This window comes from Equus caballus, chromosome 7 (assembly GCF_041296265.1).
Source record: "Equus caballus isolate H_3958 breed thoroughbred chromosome 7, TB-T2T, whole genome shotgun sequence".
NCBI classification, from domain to species: Eukaryota; Metazoa; Chordata; class Mammalia; order Perissodactyla; family Equidae; genus Equus; species Equus caballus.
The window spans coordinates 62,119,123-62,139,217 of NC_091690.1; the positions used below are offsets into that span (position 1 = coordinate 62,119,123).

The 20,095-nt window shown below is 34.0% G+C and overlaps 1 protein-coding gene across 34 annotated transcripts in view; it reads left to right on the forward strand.

The window, feature by feature from the left end:
* The window catches only part of PICALM (phosphatidylinositol binding clathrin assembly protein), a 103,554-nt gene that overhangs the window by 63,375 nt on the left and 20,084 nt on the right, over positions 1–20,095 (forward strand). For 8 of the 34 annotated variants that reach the window (XM_070274220.1, XM_070274218.1, XM_070274222.1 and 5 more), the window contains exons 10-16: positions 336–459; positions 1,000–1,136; positions 3,326–3,429; positions 16,586–16,693; positions 18,618–18,749; positions 18,847–18,877; positions 19,054–19,153. In XM_070274220.1, coding sequence (XP_070130321.1) covers positions 336–459; positions 1,000–1,136; positions 3,326–3,429; positions 16,586–16,693; positions 18,618–18,749; positions 18,847–18,877; positions 19,054–19,153 — 736 coding nt within the window. Of the gene's footprint in view, positions 1–335; positions 460–999; positions 1,137–3,325; positions 3,430–8,617; positions 8,768–16,585; positions 16,694–18,617; positions 18,750–18,846; positions 18,878–19,053; positions 19,154–20,095 lie in introns of all 34 variants that reach the window. The other 26 variants (XM_070274215.1, XM_070274208.1, XM_070274211.1 and 23 more) reach the window with 5 other exon arrangements.

A 20,095-nucleotide genomic window follows, 5' to 3' on the forward strand; every position in this document is an offset into this window, starting at 1 on the left:
TCAGGTTTTCCTGGGAGAACTGAGCTCTTTCCTAATTGCTTTGGTTCCCTCCGTTGGGACTTGGAAGACACAATATCCCTCACCTTTATTGTGAACCCTTTCCAAAGTCTAACACTTATATAAAAAGCGGTGAATGTGTGTGTAGATCAACTCATTGCTAGTAGTCGTTTAGGTCACAGGGTAGAATATCTCATTGAAGTACTGGTTTTGAGTCCGTAAGTTCAGTTCATAATTATAGCACCTATCCATGGCAAGGTTGCCACACCATTTTGTTACCAGGTTGTAATGTGAAATTTTTGGCAGAAAGCCAAATTATCTTTGTTTTATTGTCCTAGGGCAACAACACTTTCCAATGCAGTCTCTTCCCTGGCAAGCACTGGCCTGTCTCTTACCAAAGTGGATGAAAGGGAAAAGCAGGCAGCATTAGAGGAAGAACAGGCTCGTTTAAAAGCTTTAAAGGTAAGTATATATGTTCTCTTTATTTGGAAGAACAAGTATAGTTGTTGGTAAGGTAATTGGAACCTCGACGTAGACTAAGTATTTATTGCGTAGGTATCTGAGGCTGGCCCAGTGGTGTAGTAGTTAAGTTCACGTGCTCCACTTCGGTTGCCTGGGGTTCTCGGGTTTGGATCCTGGGCATGGACCTGCACACCGCCTATCAAGTCATGCTGTGGCGGGCGTTGAACCTGTAAAATAGAGGAGGATGGGCACAGATGTTAGCTCGGGCCCAATCTTCCTCAGCAAAAGGAGGAGGATTGGTGGCAGATGTTAGCTCAGGGCTAATATTCCTCAAAATAAGTAAATAAATAAATAATGTGTAGTTATCAAAATGGGGTGAAACTCAGTAGTCTAGTTTTTTATCCTGACATTGAATGACTGATAAAATAGTCAGAGAATACTTTTCTGCTATCAAAACAGAATTAGAAAATGCTTTTTTTGAGAGGCCATACAAACAAATCTGGTTTCTGGATTCCTTATGGTAGTTCCCTTTCTCAACAGGAACAGCGCCTAAAAGAACTTGCAAAGAAACCTCATACCTCTTTAACAACTGCAGCCTCTCCTGTGTCCACCTCTGCAGGGGGTATAATGACTGCACCAGCCATTGACATATTTTCTACCCCTAGTTCTTCTAACAGGTAGGTGGAGAGGTTAAAGATTAACTTTCAATACTTAGGTTTAAAGACTTCTAATAGAAATTTTATGAAGTTTTTCAAGTTTAGTTTGATTTATGATTTTATAATCATAAATTCACACAGAGGAAGTGGTGATAAATGGTGGTAGAGTTATAATAACTAAATATAAAATGTGAAGAATTTGAAATGAAAGATGGCTAAATTACAGATTTATGCTAATTGGAATGTAATGGGTTATCTCTGGGCAAACATTTTATTGTATAAAAATTGGTTATAATTAAACACATTTGTAAAGTGTGTAAGACCCCCCCCTTATATCTATATATGTATGTATGTGTGGATGATACATATTTCAGAATATCCTGTCATTGGATATTAAATGTCTTTTATATCTATTCCCTGGTGTTAAACTCAGTAATCTAGAACACAGTAAGAGTTTAGTTGCCAGATTTCTCTGGTATTGAAACCTACCAGACCAACTTGAATAATCTTCTTGCCTAATTTAGATTACTTAACAATGGAAATATAGTATTTCCAGGCAAATTAGAATAATTGGCTTTTTCTAAATCTGTTCTGTCTTTTAGGACAGAGTGATTTAAAGTAGAAATTTGGAAGTCAGATTATGATTTCAATCCTGCCTCTCTTATTTCTTAGTTGTCTTCCTTTTTAAACCTCAATTTCCAAATAAGATAATGTGTGGTATAGTTCAGTAGTTCTCAGTCTTTAGCAAGCATCAGAATAACCTGGAGGGTTTATTAAATCACAGATTTCTGAGCTCCCTATCCCCAGAGTTTCTGATTCACTAGGTGTGGAGTGAGGCCCAAGAATTTTTATTTCCAGCAGGCTCGCAGATGACTAGTATAGGATTTAGCACAGTGCTTATTATTAGCACATGGTGAATGCTGCCTACAGAGTGATAGGGTCTTTTTGTTTGCTTGTTCTCCTTTGATTTTATTGTTGTTGCTGTTTATTTTATTAAATCATCCTTAAAAGGTCTTTCCTCCCACCTGCTGACTCCTGTCACAGCTCATTGTAACTTTCGCTAACCAACTGCTCCCCTGCTCCCTAAAGTCTTAGTGGATGTTTGTTGAATTTAGTTGTGTGTTTTTCTTTCAAATTTGGTGTTTTTTTGGTTGTTTTGTTTTTTGTAAGCTGTCTTCCTTAACCTGATAAAATAACATTGAATCTATTAAGTGTCAAGTTTTCCACTTGGGGGCCTTCGAAAGAAGTCTGTCTTAGGGGAGATAAATGGAAAAGAATGTTGAATGTTGAGGATGGAATAAATTATTAGATAATTAATTTGATTATGTTTTATTTCACTTAATACACTCAAAGTTTTTGCCTTTTTAATAATAATTGAAGGGAAGTCTTACAGCCTATTGGCAGAATGCTTATTGCACATTCTGTATTTTTTCAAGCACTAAATGCATTTGTATTTTTATTTATCTACCTATAAAACTATTTTTTTACATCTAAAAGACGTCTTCAAAACTTCTGTTTTTGAGTAAGTATAAGTTGAAAATTGTGCTGCGATATACATACTGTCTCAATTTATGGGGGCTCTGGGATCTTTTTTTCAGTTGTTATCCTTAATCACATAAAAGTCTTGTGGTAAGAAATATATAAGTAGTGCCTCCCTAGTGTTGTGTAATGGGGTGGCTCTGTTATAAGTTCGTGTCATATATGCATGCATAATTTTTCCCCCGTATGGTTGATATGTTGTTTGGATATTGAAGCAGTTTAGTATTTTACTTTATAGGGGTATTGGTATTGCAAATGTAATTGAAGTTCTTTGAAGATTAAAAGTAAGAAAACAAATTCCTTAAAAAAATTAAAATTGCCATGATTCCTATTTCAGAATCATGTTGTTTATGTTAATTCAATAAGGAAATCAGTATTTTCCTAGTAAAGTCATTGATCTTTTGCAGAAGGGCTTATTGCTGTGTGAATCCTGTGTAAACTTAAAATATGGTGCTTGAATATTTTTTCAGGCCTCCTTAGAAATATGCTGTTATATGAGGATGTGCAACTGTTATCCTGCTGAAAGTGTTCCTCCTATTGTGATTTACATTATTTGGGATTTCTTTTGCTTTTCTTTCTGATGTTTTTATTTATTGGGGCAGGAGAGGGGAGTGGCTAATGTAGTAAAGTTTACCTAATAAATAAATCATCTTTTCAAAATATCCTTCTAGCACATCAAAGCTACCAAATGATCTGCTTGATTTGCAACAGCCAACTTTTCACCCAGCTATACTTCCTATGTCAGCTGCTTCTCAGGTAGCAAGTACATGGGGAGGTAAGCATTAATGAATTCTACTTCATATGCTGTATAGGCATCTCCCCTCCTGGTTCTTTGGTGCTTTACTTATTTGTATAGTTTTTGGTTATTCTGGGTATATGAGAACTTGAAAAATATTAAAATGACAGCAAAGTCATTTTGCCCCTTGAAGACATTTTCATTTATTTATAAATGTAAGTTTGGAATTTATGTTCGACCAAATTATGAAACAAAGTTTAATGAGGATGAAGAGGAAGGACCAATTGTATATGTATGAAATCATTCTTTCACTGTTGAATTTATATTCCATAATCAGAAAATACGTAACAGTTGTTTTGCTTTTGGTATAGAAAAAAACATTTACTTGCAGGAGAAAAAATTCGGTTAAGTATATAATAAAGTTGTAATAAAACTCAGATGGTGTTATCAGACAGTGAGCTATATTTTGACCAGGGATGTCATGACAAACTTTGTGCTACTTGTGTTTAAAATGTTGATTTAATTCGGGCCTATACGATTTTGGTATTCAAAGAATTTTCCCCTAGTACCAACAGGAATGTTTGCTGTTCTTGATTAGTTCCTTGGTCTTAAGGCGACCGTACTAGGGCCATGACCTGGCATCCTTGAAGGAGTCTGCCTGGTCCATGTCAATTTTTAAGCAGTTTTGTTTAGACATTTAGTATATTTTCAAATTATTTGCTTTGGTTGGATTTGATGCTTTTGTTTGTTTATATACATGTAAGTATTACTTTACAAACACTCAAAAATTATTTAGGAAGGAAAGGAGATATTCTGAGAAAGGACACTGTCGAGACAACTGTGGAGAATGGCAAGCTACCTTAAAATTTATATTGGCTCACATGTAAAATCTGAATTGATTGATTTACCTCTCATAGTAAATATAAATTAATTGTTCACAGTGAGTTTTTATGGTATATGAATTAGACTTTTTTGTCTTTATTTTAATGACATAAGTTTTAAGAACTTTTTTGTTTTGTTAGTTTTTATATTTATTTCTTAAGGCTCTATTATGTATAATAGAAGGTAATCTCTGTGAAGGCAGGAGTTTTTAAATATTTTGTGCAGTTTATATCCCCAATGCATAGAACACTTCTTGACATTTAATAGGTATTTTGTAAATGTTTGTTGAAGGAGTGAGTGTTTTCTTTTTTTCTGGATAGTTTTTTCCTGGTGCACGATAGGGCAGAGAACAGGAACAATGAAGCACTAAAACCGTAGATTTTTAGACTAATTTTGTGAGCCATGATTTGATTGAAAAAACTAATTGACCCTGAAGGCTAGTTTAATTTTGCTAAATCTCAGGAGCTGGGAGTAAATTTCTAGAAATGATAAGGTAGTTTAAAGTCAATAAATATTTTAGAATTGTTTATCTGAATGAACTGTAGATAGGAAATTAAGATTAAAAAAGGAGTTTCTTAATATCCTAATAATAAGTCCTAATTTTAAGACTTTTAATCTGCCAAAATTTACATGCTTATTTTCTGCTTATTGTGAATTGCTTTAGAAAAGGTTAGTAGAATTAATATGACCATTTAAGCAGTTTTAGCTTACTTCCCTTTAAAAAAAAGGTTTTTCTAAAATTAAGGCTGAAAAGTTGTTTTTCTAAATAGATGAAAAATTTTACAGAAAACTTAATGAGAGGTAATGTAAAATTTCAGAACTGAGCTGTGAAATTGTTTTGTGTGGATGCTATGTCCACGTAATTCTAACAATGGCAAATTAAAGTTTCACTTGGAATTATTGAGCTCGTATATGAAGGCAGATAGGCTGTTACTGTGGGATTTTTAAGTAATTTTAAGTAATTTCAGCCTATAAGAATTATATGTTCTGTTAGAAGAAATATTTCATAGCAGTCTGTGTGTGAATACAATGTGTTAGAATACATTTAGTCATGGGTGTTTTTTTTTATTTTTGGTTGTTTTGCTTTATGTACTATTTCCATCAAAATTTCCCCCATATTTTAACATTAGGCTTGCTATGTTCAAGTGAGACAGTTAGAAGCATTAAAAATATAAATCAAGTACAGTGGGAGCAGAGGCGATAGAAATTGACTACTATTTTTCCAAAAGCTTATCATATACAAGGAAATGAGGGTGATCTTTACTATGAACCCCTCAAATTAAGAAGAATTAAATCTTGTCTTGACTTTCATAAAAAGATATTTGGCTTCTGAGTTGGTAATAATTTTAGTTTTATTGGATAGCTGAAGAGTATTTTAAGCCAAGAACTTTGAATACTTTCTACAGTGTATTGTTCATATCCATGACATTCAGATTAAGATTTTTTACTTTAAAATTAGAGTTAGACTGAGATAAATAAATAAATCTTATCTAGATAAAGCTTTGATCATAATGGTAAATTCTTAAAGATTTTTTTTAAATTATTTACCTGAACATTTGAAATATGTACTATTTTACATCATGCTGCTTTTAAGCATGTGACAAAACAAAGGTAGGTATGATTTTTTGATAATTCTAAAATCTATTCTGCTTTGCTTCCTTTCGTTTGTTACACATGGATGTTATAACAGAGTTGGTATTTAATTTAGCACCACGGAGTTAAGGGGAAGTAAAGTTTGCATGTTTGTGTAAAAGGCATTTAAGATTCCACCTAAAAATGAAGTTGAAAGAGAACACAAGCTCTCTTGTTTCTCTCATTGCATTATTAATGAGCCTTTGATCTTTTCAAGAAATGGTCTGGAATCTAAACAAGTACTTGATGTTGAATACTAATATTTGAGAAGATTCAAGCTTTCGTCACTTTGAAAGCTGAGTTACAACAGATCTAAAAATATACCATGTTATCAGCTCAGTACACTGTTTTATATTTTAAGTAAAATTTCAAAATTTAATTCAGGCAAAAGAGAATTACCTATTTTTGAAGTTTAATTTGCTTTACTCTCAGCTGGTATGAAACGACAACATTTTATGAAAAACTCAATTTTCTCTGTGTAAATGTAGGCATCAAGTATTTAGGACCTCAAGACTATAGTATGACTGGTGCTATTTTAATTTTAATTTTGGGGTTTTTTGGGAATTATTTTTCTATGACTCTTGTAACATAAAATTAAACTTTGAAATGAATAATGATAAAAATAATGGAAAAGCTATTTTTAAAAAACTTAAGGAATTGCCAGTCTTGTAAATAAAGTTTAAGTTGAAATAGCTGGAACATTATTAGTATTTTTTTATCTTTATGAATTCGTTTTTATTATTTATAGTATAGTATCCACCAGTAGATTAACATCGTCGAGATTGCCTGTAGTGTTTTGTCAATTAGATTTAAGAGCTGGTTTTTCTTATTGTCTGATTGACCTAAATACAGATGCTTTTGCACATCTTTCTGCATATTCTTCTCTGGAATGTTTCGTATATAGTATGATTGATATTAAGTGCTTAGGTAAAACAATATTGATCAATAGAACAGCGGATAACTAGTAACCTTTCCCAAACACGTCTTTTGTCATAAACCAATGAATTTGTTATAGAAATGTGTCCTTTTTTCAAATGACTTTTCTCATGGCTTCTTTTGCATGGGAAACTAGAGAGATATTTTGTGTTACCTTCTTGTACAACAAAGTATAGTGTACTTTAAAAACTCCATGCCACTATTAAATATTTAAAAATAGTACTTCTGACTGAACTGATCAACTCTCAACTTAATGTAGCTCCTTTCTTAGGCGGGAAGGAGTTAGAGTGGTCATCATTACATTTTTATTTTAGTACGGAAAACCAACTTCGTATATCTGACTGTTTTCTACTTTTTGTGCTGAATGATTTTTTCTGATTCTTTTCCCTCGTTCCATTTAATGAGGACTAGAGGAGTGGGAAAGATGTTAAACATTGATCCCTTTAAGTTTGAACAGTATGTCAGTGAATTTTGATAACACTAGTAGGACTTTATTTTATTCCCGTGAATTGCTGTTCCATAGGAATACTTAATTCCTCAAAGGTCTTATGTGATACAAAAATTAAAGTTTTTAAAAAAGATTTATTATATTTAAGTCAATAACCTCAATATTTTCTTTGTGTTTTCTTTTTTTAAGCAGTCGTAGGGTTTGTGAAACACTTGCCTTGAATTTATTGACTTTAAGGCAAGTGTGCCTATATCGTAGTGAATAAGCTGGTCCTTAGGCCACTACTGCCTTCTTACTGTTCCATCATACAGTCTTAGAGTAAAATACAGTGCTTAATATTGTATTCCCTAATGAGGGTCACGAGCTAGACTAGAGTAGACAAGAACAGGCTGCTGTTTGGAAGTACAAAAGAGTGTCTTCTCATATTTAGTTGTATTATGAGAAAAAATTATGACACTATATTTTTGCTGCTCTTTGTTTTTTCTTCTCCCCATTTACTTAAAGTGGGATGAATGGCTGTTAATCATTAGAATGACAGTTATCTTCAATGAGGTATAGGTACAGTAAATATCTGATTCTAAAATAATTTTAGATGTAGGATTTGATAATAGTACATATTTGGTACCATTCTACTAGGGAACAATACTTTTGTTATTTCTTTAGCAAATCATTTAAAGCCTGAATGATTTGGCTTTAAAACTCTTAGCTTAGCCTTCAAAGCTGTTCCCAGGCTACTAAATGGCCAGTCTTTTGTTTCTGTTCTTAATTTTGTTAAAATCTCTTTACCCATCCTTAGACCTTTTCTTCATCTTTCTTTTTTATTTCCCACCTCTGAACTTTTACAAGAGTTGTCTGCACATGTTAGAAACAGCTTTTTACCCCACACCCCCCCTTTTTTCTAAATTTTGCTTACACCACACATATATGAATCGTCTGTATCAATTATTTGAGTAACCATAGCTATGCCACCAAAGCCAGTACGCTCCCACCTAGGGCGGGGAACATGGTTCAGGGTGGGTGGCTCTTCATAGAAACATTTTGGTTGTTATTCTCTTTTTTAACTACCTGCCTTTTGGCTTCTGATGTTGGAGAGTAGACTCTCCTTACTATGCTCCTGTTGTTAATGGACAGACAAATGTTTTTTTTCTCAAGATTCATCTTAAAATATGTTAAATGTTTCTTCCATCTTGGTCATTAGGTATTTTTGCATTTAAGATTAATAAACAATAATATAGCTTCTACTTTTCACTTTGCGTCTTTTGACTAATTACAATACTAATTAATTTACTTCCTTTCTTCATTTTGCTGTAATGCACTTGGACTGCACAGATCCTTTCTCTGCTACTGTAGATGCTGTTGATGATGCCATTCCAAGCTTAAATCCTTTCCTCACAAAAAGTAGTGGTGATGTTCACCTTCCCATTTCTTCAGATGTATCTACTTTTACTACTAGGACACCTACTCATGAAATGTTTGTTGGTAAAGTACCATTTAACCTTTCTTTCCAATTAATGTTTATACTGCCTAAGTATTTTTTACTTATCCATTAAGTATTTTTAAAGCACTGCAATAATAACTTTGGATTTTAGTATCAAATTTTAAAATAAACTAAATGCGATAATGTAGTGAGGTTTTTAAATTGACACTAGTATCCCTAATTTATTTCACACAAGTTCTTAGGAAGGAAAATTTCTTTTGCAGTTGGATTTTTGTTTTAGTGTTTTGTTCTCTATCATGTTATAGTGCAATACTCAAGCTGTCTAGCATCAGTGCTGCATCCTGCTTATTAGTTCAGAGTTGGTAATTAGAAGAGTTGGTTGAAGAGTAACATCTCTTAAACTTAACGTGTTTGTGTGTGCTTATATTTTCCCTCTGTGCTTGGGAGAGAGGGTGCTTATCTCTCTTAGTAGCTAAGTCTTTTTTTTTTTTTTTAGCTGTGAATAGTACAATTTTACATTGTCTGAAATCCACACATACCCTTTGTGCCATTCTTAAGGATCTCACTACGTCGTTAGCCTAAGATAAATGGAAAGTAGAAAATGAAAAGCAACTTGACTGAATAGCCTTTAACTGTGGTATAAAAATCCATAAAATGGCCAAATTTCACGCCAAAGTTATACAAGAAGAGTGAGTTTTTAAGTCTATATTAAAATGAAATAAATGTTTTTGAATCCTGCTAAAAAGATGCTAAACCCTCCTTAAAAGATAGTGAAATTGCTTTCTATTGAATTCAAAGAAACAGCTCAAGGTGGCGAAAACTTAAATCTTTAAACAAAGCAACTTGCAGAAAGTCATTTGTGTACCCTAAATAGATCATGTGGCCACATTTTAAGTATTCTGTTAAATATATCTGACAGAAGGAGGAAGGGAGGTGATGAGAAAGCAATAGCTGCAGATTTGAGAAAGTTCCAAGGCAGGTGCTCTAGTTAGAGACAACTAGTCTAATTGCTCCAAAGTGTAATTATTGATTGCATTAATTCCTTCATGTCATTGTAATACATTAAAAACTATATAAAAGGTGGTTGAAACTAAATTTCACATTTTGTTACTCTTCAGAAAATTTGTCAGATTGAGTACCTTATTTGTTTGATAATGAGTGCTTACCAGAATTATCCTTGGAGTGTTTTGTTTGTTTGTTTTTCAAACTTGTATTTTCTTTATAGTTACTGAATATGAACTAGTATATGTTTGTCAGTTGCCTTGATATGAAACAGATATGTCTTTGCTTTGGGGCTTTATAGTATTTCTATCTTTTAGGTCAGAGTAGTGCAGGGGCTTCAGGCTGTCACATCTGTATTCACTGAAGAGGGACGAATGGAGGGCAGTAACCTTAAGTACTAAAGGTTGTAGCTGTTTCACATTCAAACAGAAGCAGAGTAAAAGTATGTAAAAACTGCTGTGAATGGATTACTTTATTATTTTGGCTTCTCAAAGAAAGTCTGTAACAAGAGGAATATACTAGATGTCGTTTTCCTAATGTTTCTTAAGTTTTAAGCCTGTGGGTTGAGGTAAGAGGAAGACCAGAAACCAAAGCAGATTAGTAAAGTTGATGGCCATATATTCCAAGGTGAGTAGGTGCATTTAAAGATGAAAATCATAGAATTGGTGATTTAGAACTTGCAAAAACCTCTAGACAATGTTTGGTCCAGCTCTTAACTGTCATACTGGTAAGAGAATATTATTACCATTTTAGGGATGGATCAGTCGAGTCTCAGAAAAGTTAAATGGTAAGATAACCCAGCTAGTTAGTGAGAGCAAAGCCTGAAGCAGGAGACCTGCAGCTTTGTTCTGCAATGCTCTTTCCCTTATGGCAGCACAGACTTTTCATTTAAACACTTATTTTCATTTAAACCCTTTTCTGAGGGTATTATGAAGTACAATTGTGTGTTGCTTAACAATGGGCATCTGTTCTAAGAAATGCATTGTTAGGTGATTTTGTCGTAATGTGAACATCATAGAGTGTACTTACACAGAGCTGGATGGTTTAGCCTACTACACACTTAGGCTATATGATACTAATCTTATGGGATCACCATTGTGTATGTGGTCCATCGTTGGCCAAAACGTCATGTGGTGCATGACTGTATACTTTTTAAAAAAAATCACATCTACTAAGTTTTGTCATTAGAGAGAAAAAACTTACTGATAAATACTCATTTTTTTAATTAAAATGAATATAGAACGGGATATTAAAAACCTCTGTGTCAACCATTAGGCATTAGTCTAGAACAAGGATCTGCAAACTTTTTCTTGGAAAGTCGGATTGTAAATATTTTTGGTTCATGAGCCACACAATCTCTGTTGCAGCTACTCAACTTCAACATTATAGCATGAAAGCGACCATAGATAATACAAAAACATGAGCTTGACTGTCTTCCAATAAAATTTTATTTTCAAAGACATGCACCTATAGTTTGCTGATGCCTGTCCTGGAAAAGGCTTTTTAATAAGAATCTTTCAATCCAAGTTAAAAGTTCCTCAGAAGTAGGGTTGTATAATAAAAATTCCAGAAGTTTCTTACTCAGAGCAGTAAGAGTGTGAAAGGAACACCCAAGGTGTGCCATTCCTAGAGCTGCATTGTCTAATGAGCTGCTGGCTACATGTCGTCATTTAAACTTTAAAATTAAATCTTAGATAAAATTAGTGTTTTATTTCCTCAGTTGTACTATCCACGTTTCCATTACTCAGTGCTGCATGTGATTAACAGCTACCGTATTGTACAGGGCAGATTTATAGAACATTTCTGTTATTAGAAGCTTTTGTTGGATAGCGCTGCTCCAAAAAAGTGGTCAGCAAACTTTCTGTGAAAAGAGCCAGAGAGTAAATATTTCAGGCTTTGCAGGATACATAAAATCTCTGTTGTACATTCTTCTTCTCTATTTCCTTTCCCTCCTTTTCCTTTCCTTTCTTTCATTTTTTTAAAATTACCATTTAAAAATGTAAAAACCATTTTTAGCTCTCATGGCCCTATAAAAATATGCCACAGGCTGTAGTTTGCCAACCCCTGCTCTATAGGATTAAGAACGACCCAGAGAAACCAGAGAATAGCTATGTAGATAGACCTCCAACCCTTCGAGAGGAGGACATTGATCTGATGATGTGATGCTCAGTGTACTAGGTAGCTAGTCCTCATGAAAGCTTCAAGAACAGAGTCGTAAATCAAGGAGAGTAGCTTGTGGTCCCAACCGTGCCTCATCTGTGACCTTGTCCAGGCCTGCTTCCTTGTCTATAAAAGAAGATATTAGAAGACAGCTTAATATTGGCTAAAAAGCCTACTGCTTCATATTCTTTATCTGAAGAGATGCACTGTTGATTATTCTTTAAAATTTCTTGTGAATATAATATATACATATTCAAATAGAGTACTCATAATGGAGCCTCAAGTGCTTTTTTCAGTAAGTTGTAATTTGAAGAACCCCAAGTGCTTGGACTCCTGTGTTTTGTTTGTTTTTGATTATTCCATTCCACTCTTATCTGTCCTCCTCGTTTTTCTTCTTTTTTTTCTTTTTTTGTTTTTCCCCCTTTGTATACCTTGTCAGATTCTTTTTGTGGCACTCAAGCTTATTCTAATACTACCCTATGTGCCATGACCTTTCTAGTGTAGCTGATTTGTTTGGAGGTAGGTAACGATATCTCTAAAATTTTCAATTTATTTATGCAAGAGCTGTTTCTTTTTGTTGTTTTCCTTAAAATAAGTGGTTTTTTTTGAAGTTTGGTAAGAAAAAGATACTTGCTTTTGATGAACAGATCATTTTTTGTTTTCTTTGTTTTGTGAATGGATGCATGTCATCTTCTTACTTTAATCCATACTCAAAACTTTCAAATTTTCAGAAGAATTTATAGCATTTTAGTATTACAAGCTTATGGAATTTGAAGATCTTTGTGTAGATGTTAGTGATAGAGCAGTAGTTATTTTGACTTAGCAGTTGTGGCATAGGTGTAGGGAGACTACTGGGAAGAAGTGAGCTTTTCCAGTGCTATACAAAGGCCGTGGAAATGGGAAGCAGTTTCCAGGGAGGCATGGCCAATTTGATAATCTTCTGTGTCTTTCCAAATATATTTTAGGCCAGTGTAGCAGCAATAAAACTTCAAAATCCAGCTGATTTTTTTTGTGCATGGGAGTTGATTACCCTAATAAAGTTGGCATTAAAAAGTAGGTTTGACACAACTAAAGAATTGAGGTTCTTGACTGGCAGTAAGAAACGGATGTGGTTAAAAGTATTTAAAAATGGATTTTATGAGGGTATTTGATGGAAAGAATATGTTTGGAATCCAGTGAACTTAGGTTTGCATTCCAGTTCAACTTATTTGCTTGTGTGACTTTAAGCAAGTATTTAACCTTTCTAAGCCTATGAAAATTGGGATGATAATGTCTTAGAGGATAGGTTTACATATGACTGTGTAGCATTAGTGCTATGCCTGACATAGAGAATTCTCATTAAAATTACTGCTATTAAAAACCATTTTGTGTATGCAGATCATTTCATACCTGGAATGTATTTCTTACCTAAATTATTATTTAATCATCAGATACAATCTTGAACACGGATTATTTTTGCATTGCTTTTGGATTTTAAAATTGCCAACGGTTGTTCACTTTTTTAGCCCAGCATTTGCTATGAAAAGCTTGAGAAGTTTATAAAACTTAAATAGTCCTGGTGAATAGATACAATTAATTATTATAGGTATAATAATAAAAATTTATTTTTATACCTACTAGTTTATGTAAGATGGAATACCTAGGATGAACTGAAAACCCCTAATTCATTCCAAAATCAAACAAATTGAGGTGTTTGAGTCTTAGTTCCGCCACTTAGTACATCTTTGACCGTGGGCAAGTTGTTTGATCTCTTAGTGTCCTCATCTGTAAAATGAGGATAATAATAACTATCTCATTGCTTGTTGTGAGGTTTAAATAGTACCCTGTTTATAAAGCCCTTGTGTAGTGTTTAATAGGATTTAATAAATATTAGCAGTTACTTTCATAAAAATGTATGAGGCCTAATTTATTACAAACTACCACCACAATCCATTAATAAACCAGCTAGTTTTTCTTAAAGGTGTTTGGAATTCCTTTCTTTCCCCAAAGCTTGTTCATTTTGTACCTTTTCAGTTAATTTATTCTTGTCGTCTTGAGATTTGCCCTGCAGGGCAGTGGTTTCTACATGTTAATCTTTGAACTGGTGCTGGTCAGTGACAGTTTTTTCACTGGGCCATGGTGAAATGAAAGAGTAGGCAGTTCAATGTAGTGATTACTTCATAAGTGAACCTGAACTCTGGAAAGCCTGTTAATCTTTTTTGTGTGTGTGTCCCCACAATTTCCCTTTTGAAATGGTGGTATCAGTTTTGTACCTTTGTTTTAAGTAACTTTTAAAGATTAAAGGTTGACAATCCTGACACTGTCCCAAAAAGTAATTCGAGGACAAAAGGCCATTATAGTTGATGATGTGCTTTGAAATGATAGTGCAGAGCTCTTACCTAGAAGGTGTGTATGTTACAAGCATTCCTTAATTCCTTAAAAGATTGTTACCTTGCTTACTTCCTTGGTAGCCAGTCAGCTATTACAATTTATGAAAAATTTTCTTTCTGCTTTTTTCTTTTGTCTGTGTAGAGACTTTTTAAATTTGAGGTACTAGCTCTGGATTACTTTATATCCTTTCAAACCTTTTATACTTTTAGGTAATAATATGGTAATTTCACAGATTGGTGCCCCCAGGGACCTCAGGAGATGGCTCCTGGCTTTACAGAAAGTAATGAAGTTGTTTTTGTATTACTATAAAGGATAGGCATATCTCTGATATCAACCAAATTCTAGAAAGCTGGGACAACATAGCAGGAGAAAATAGGAATTTGATATACTATCCTAGTTATAAATTATTGTTCCATGTATTTTCTAAAGTTTAGTGATACTGTAGCTAAGATATTCTTTCCAGAATGATTTAAAGAACAGTATGTATGCTTCTTACACTGTGATAGTAGCGTGGACAAATAATTAAGTATGATAGATTTTTGTCTTTCTTGAGTGGATACATTGGTTCTTTTTGTAAGGAATTATAAGAAGAACCAGTAAGCCCATGGTGTGATTCTTAAACAGCTTGTACCTTTTAAAATGCTGTTAAATTGGTAAGTCTAGAATTCTAGGAAGCTTTTGAGGAGTGGTTAGATTTATATACTAAATTATCTTGTATTTTGATAGTGTTCGTGTTCTCATTGTATGGCCAGTATCTTTGAGTTGAGTATTTTAAGGGTTATGTAATTATGGGATAATATCAGTCTGGTACATTCTTAAAAATTTGTGCCGTGCAGAATATTCATACTATGGTGTAAAATGCTACTTTTAAAATAGTATCATTGATGTGGACTAGCCTGTATGAGTCATTGTTAATAATCAGTCATTGCTTTCTGGCTTCTCTGTCTTTGAGGACCTTCTTGGACTTCTCACCAAATCTTGTCCTACTTTTTACGGTTTTTTCTTAAGATTGGTCTTTTTAGTACAATATCATTGTACTTCTTGATATCTTGGTGGTGTATATTAAGAATTCAAAGTGAGATTCTGACCAACTGAAAGTCCATTAGCAGAAACTTGAGAAAGGAAGAGAGAGAGCCTATGTTTAGGACTCAGAAGTTTAACTTCTCCCTAATGATATAGTTATTAATCCTCTAATATCAGATTTTTTATTTTTAACATTCTGACTTTTTGGAATTTAGAGGTGGAAGAGAACTTAGTAGCCATTTATTACTGCCTTCTCAAAGTGAAAGAATTCCTTCTTTGTGATCCTTGCTGGACCATTCCCTACTTGGATATATACTCAGTGATTGAAATCTCCCCGAGTCATGTGACAGCCCTCATATTTTTAAATGTTTTTCTTTTCAGCCCCTAGAAATTCAGAACTTCACCTCACAAAAATACAACCTCACACAGTTGAAAATCTTACCTTTGTTACCTCAGCATAGTCTGGTTTCAGAGACATGAGCTGGGTGTCTTTTGGCTTAATACCACTAACATCAGTGTAACACAAGACAGGAAAGAGTAAGGTTTCCTGTGTATGTTGTGAAATTTCAGACTAGAGTTAGATAAATTAGGGTGTTTGATTGTATGCTTGTCAGCTCCACCATTGGAAGTAGTAAGTTGAAGTTAGAGGGTATTTGGGAGTTGAAAATGGTGTTGTTTCTTTGGTATTCAAAAAGCATCTGGCCACAAGGGGAAACGTAAGGATTAGTGGGTTGTACTTTCAAAATCCAGTCATTTCTCAAATGAACTTAGACCATATAGCTTTTGATTAACCATTGAAGGAAGGAAGAGAGAGAGAAAGGAAGGAGAGACAAATATGGAAGGTGAGTAGGTAGAGGAAGAAAGACTCTTGGGGGTACTAAGTAAATACATATTTTTTTAAAGCACCATAGAATACTTATTTCATTCCCAAATGATCCCTTACATTGTGTATATATTTTGCCTCGTGTAAAATTCTGGAATTTGAGATGTGTTCAGCTTTTTAATCATCAGCAGCATATAAAATTAAAGTAAAAAATAAGTGAAGATTTTATTTGTGATATAACTATTAGTTCAACTTCAGTTGCTTTTTTGTTAGTTTTCTTTGTGAGTGAGATGATTTTGTCATGGAAAATGTAATCACCACACAAAGATGTGGTAGTGTAAGAAATATTTTTCTCGAAGGGTTTGCTTTGTTTTTGTTGTGGAATTTATTGTTTTTTCCATTCTGTTGTCATCATTATTAAAGAGCTGTAAATGTAGGGTTATTAAAGAATTGAGCTTTTTTCCATTTTGGTTTTTCTTAGGATTCACTCCTTCTCCAGTTGCACAGCCACATCCTTCAGCTGGCCTTAATGTTGACTTTGAATCTGTGTTTGGAAATAAATCTACCAATGTTATTGTAGATTCTGGGGGTAAGAAAATATTGTTTTATTAAGATTACTATAATAGTCTAATTTAGATTCTGTGTAAGGACAGATAATGTTCCTTTTAACATGTGTAAATAGATTAGAGTAGCCAAAGAAGTTGTCCCTCCTTCTCCAACCACTAGATGGGAACTTCAAGGGACTATTAACTGTTATCCTTTTCTTAGTGGCAGTTTTGACTCTGAGAAGATTTTGTTTCTCCCAGAGCTAAATAAGAGAGGGGAAAAAAAGATTTTGCTCGGATTAGACTAAGTTGCTAGTGACTGTGTGTAGATGTAACCTTTTAGTCATTTGTTTTTCTTTTTTTTTTCTTTTTTCTTTTGTTTTGCTGAGGAAGATTTGCCCTGAGCTAACATCTGTTGCCAATCTTCCTCTTTTTGCTTGAGGAAGATTTGCCCTCAGCTAACATCTGTGCCAGTCTTCCTCTATTTTGTATGTGGGACACCATCACAGCAAGGCCACCAACGAGTGGTATAGGTCCATGCCTGGGTACCGAACCTGCGCTGCTGAAGTGAAGTGTGTTGAATTTAACCAGTAGGCCATGGGGCCAGCCCCTAGTCATTTCCATTTTTGCCTTTACTGAAATGAAATTGGCTTTTTTGAAAATTACGAAAATAGAACCTGTCGTGCCTTGACTTGTTGAGGTAAATAGCTAGAATGTATTAAATATCAGAGCTTTGGGTGCAGGGACTTTTTGTTGTTTTGAGGATAATTCTTACTATAGTATGCTTGTCCATTTGTCTTCAAACAACTTTATAAATCTGTAGAGCCAGCTTTCCACTTAAATGATTCCATTTAATATCTTGATGTTTTGAAGTTTGTAAAGAGTGAGTTCCTATAAGAGTGACAATTCTGGTCTTACCAGGGGGTGGCCTTTGATTTTGGTTAGTAATTAAATTCAAACCTTTTAAAGAAATGTATTGAGGTATTCTTAATTTTAGAATATGCAATTAATTATCCAAAAAGTATAAGAAGCAAGCTTATAAAGAATGTGTATAGACTAAGAGGTTTTTTTTTTCTGTGCACTAATAAGGTTTATATTATATTTTTTGCTGCATTTGACTTTTTCCTTTTGAGTTTGTTTTGCTGGAAAAAAGGATAAAGGACATAGAGACCAATTGTTCATATTTCATGCACCACCATTTTTGGTGACTCTCTTTTTCAGATTCTCTAGTATTCCTAGATTATGCTATTGAGTCCTTTAGTGGGTTTGTTTGATTGGATTTGCTTTCCCTTCTGCACTTTGGTAGAGAACCTTAAGGGATTTTATTTTATTTTCCAAGCATTGTTCTAGTTTACTAGATGGTTTAATGCAATTGGAGTATAGTTTAGCAATTTCTTAGGTATAATTTAGGTTAGCTGGTTTTAGACAGAAGAGAAAAGATAATTTAATGGTTCATTTTCACTTGCTTCTGATGTACTGTTTTACATATACCTTACATTCTCCACTTTGAAGAGTATAAAAAACTCTATAAAATATTATTTCTTAAAAGAAATGTTTTTCAAAGTTACAGAGATGTATTTTTTACCTATATTGCTTTGGGTGCAAGCAAGTCTTCAGAAAATTTTGTCAGGTGAGAGAGAGAACTACATTCCATTCCCTTCTCTCTCACAACTTTGAAATAAGAATAGTTTACTTGACTACTTCTTTCCTCATCCCCTTTAACGTTAATGTAGTTTTGTCATAAAATAAGACAAATGATTTCTCTCAAAGCAAATACAGCCTTCTCAGTCAGTTCGCTTCTAAATGGTGAGTTTCTCCTTTTCCCATTTAAGAGTATTTTTTACTGCCCATCTTTTGGGAGGAATATTGCAGTAAACAAACAAGGAGAAAAGGCAGAGATTTCCTTTAGAGAGCTGTAGCACCGTAAAGTTCCTTACAAATCCTATTTCGTCTGTTTGTAACTTTAAGGCTTTGATGAACTAGGTGGACTTCTCAAACCAACAGTGGCCTCTCAGAACCAGAGTCTTCCTGTTGCCAAACTCCCACCTAACAAGTTAGTATCTGATGACTTGGATTCATCCTTAGCCAACCTTGTGGGTAGTAAGTATTCTTTGGATTCTTTAATCTTCTTTAAAATAAGCTGTTTTATAAAAGTGAGTATAGTTTTTAACTGCTTTCTTTTTTTCTCCTGTTCTAGATCTTGGCATTGGAAATGGAACCACTAAGAAGTGAGTGTTTTATTTGTATTCTTCCCCATGTGCCATTTAGGGTTGAGTTGGCTTTTACCTGGGAAGTATGTATAGAGATGTCACCTGCATCTTAAATGCTCTGTTCAATCTAAATATATAGTAAAGAAACTTCAGAATTACAGGTGTTTAATATTCTCACTTACGTTTATTTAAAGTGATGTAAATTGGAGTCAGCCTGGTGAAAAGAAGCTAACTGGAGGATCTAACTGGCAACCAAAGGTTGCCCCAACAACTGCTTGGAATGCTGCAACAATGGTGAGTTGAAAAAGCTCATGATATACTAACATGAATGTGTCAGGTCACTGTGTAACATGAAAATGTTTTTAAAGTGATAGGCATAAATGGAAAGACTGTTAACAGAGTTTTAGAAATAGGAGTAATTTGTATTTCTTTAAAGGAAGCTTAGTTGACTATATTTGCCAGGTACATTTTAGTAACATTTATTTAGAGGTTATTTTGTGCCAGGCATTATTCTAATAAATAATATGTAATTTTACTTTTAATCCTCAAATTAACCTTATGTGGTAGTAACTGTTATTGTCCCTGTTTTACAGATGAGGAAATGGAGACACACTTATTAAGTAAAATGCCCAGGATCACAGAGTTATGTGACTGGGTGGGTTTTTAGAACCCAGGCAGCCTAACCTCAGAGTATATGCTCTTAATCACTCCTCTCTACTGCTGGTCTCAAATATATTATTCATTCATCTAGAATATAAAATCTTTCATTTTTTTCTGATCTTACCATTGGTAAAGAAACTGTACTTTACTTGGGTTTTGTTAATATTGTCATGTAATTTATACAGTTGATTCTCCTTATTTGCTTCAGTTGTTTTCTTAAAGTCACCCAAACACTGAACCACAAGGTTCGCACACACGCGTGCGTGCACACACACACGCTTCCCCTAGGAATGGTTCAGTGTTCACTAATTCAGTGTTAGGGTGATTTTTTAAGAACGTAAGTGCAGCAAATAAGGAGAATCAACTGTGTGTGTGTATATATACATATATATACACATCTCACATAGAGTATAATCTTAAGTCCTAAAAAACTCATTCTAGTAGTTTTTTTTTTTTATTTTACAAAAGAAAAAATGAAGTTCAGAAGTGTTAAGTGACTTGCCTGAGGCCACCCCACCAACAGGTGCCAGAGTTGAGATTCTAGCCCTAGCCACCTGGCCCCAGATCCAAAACTTC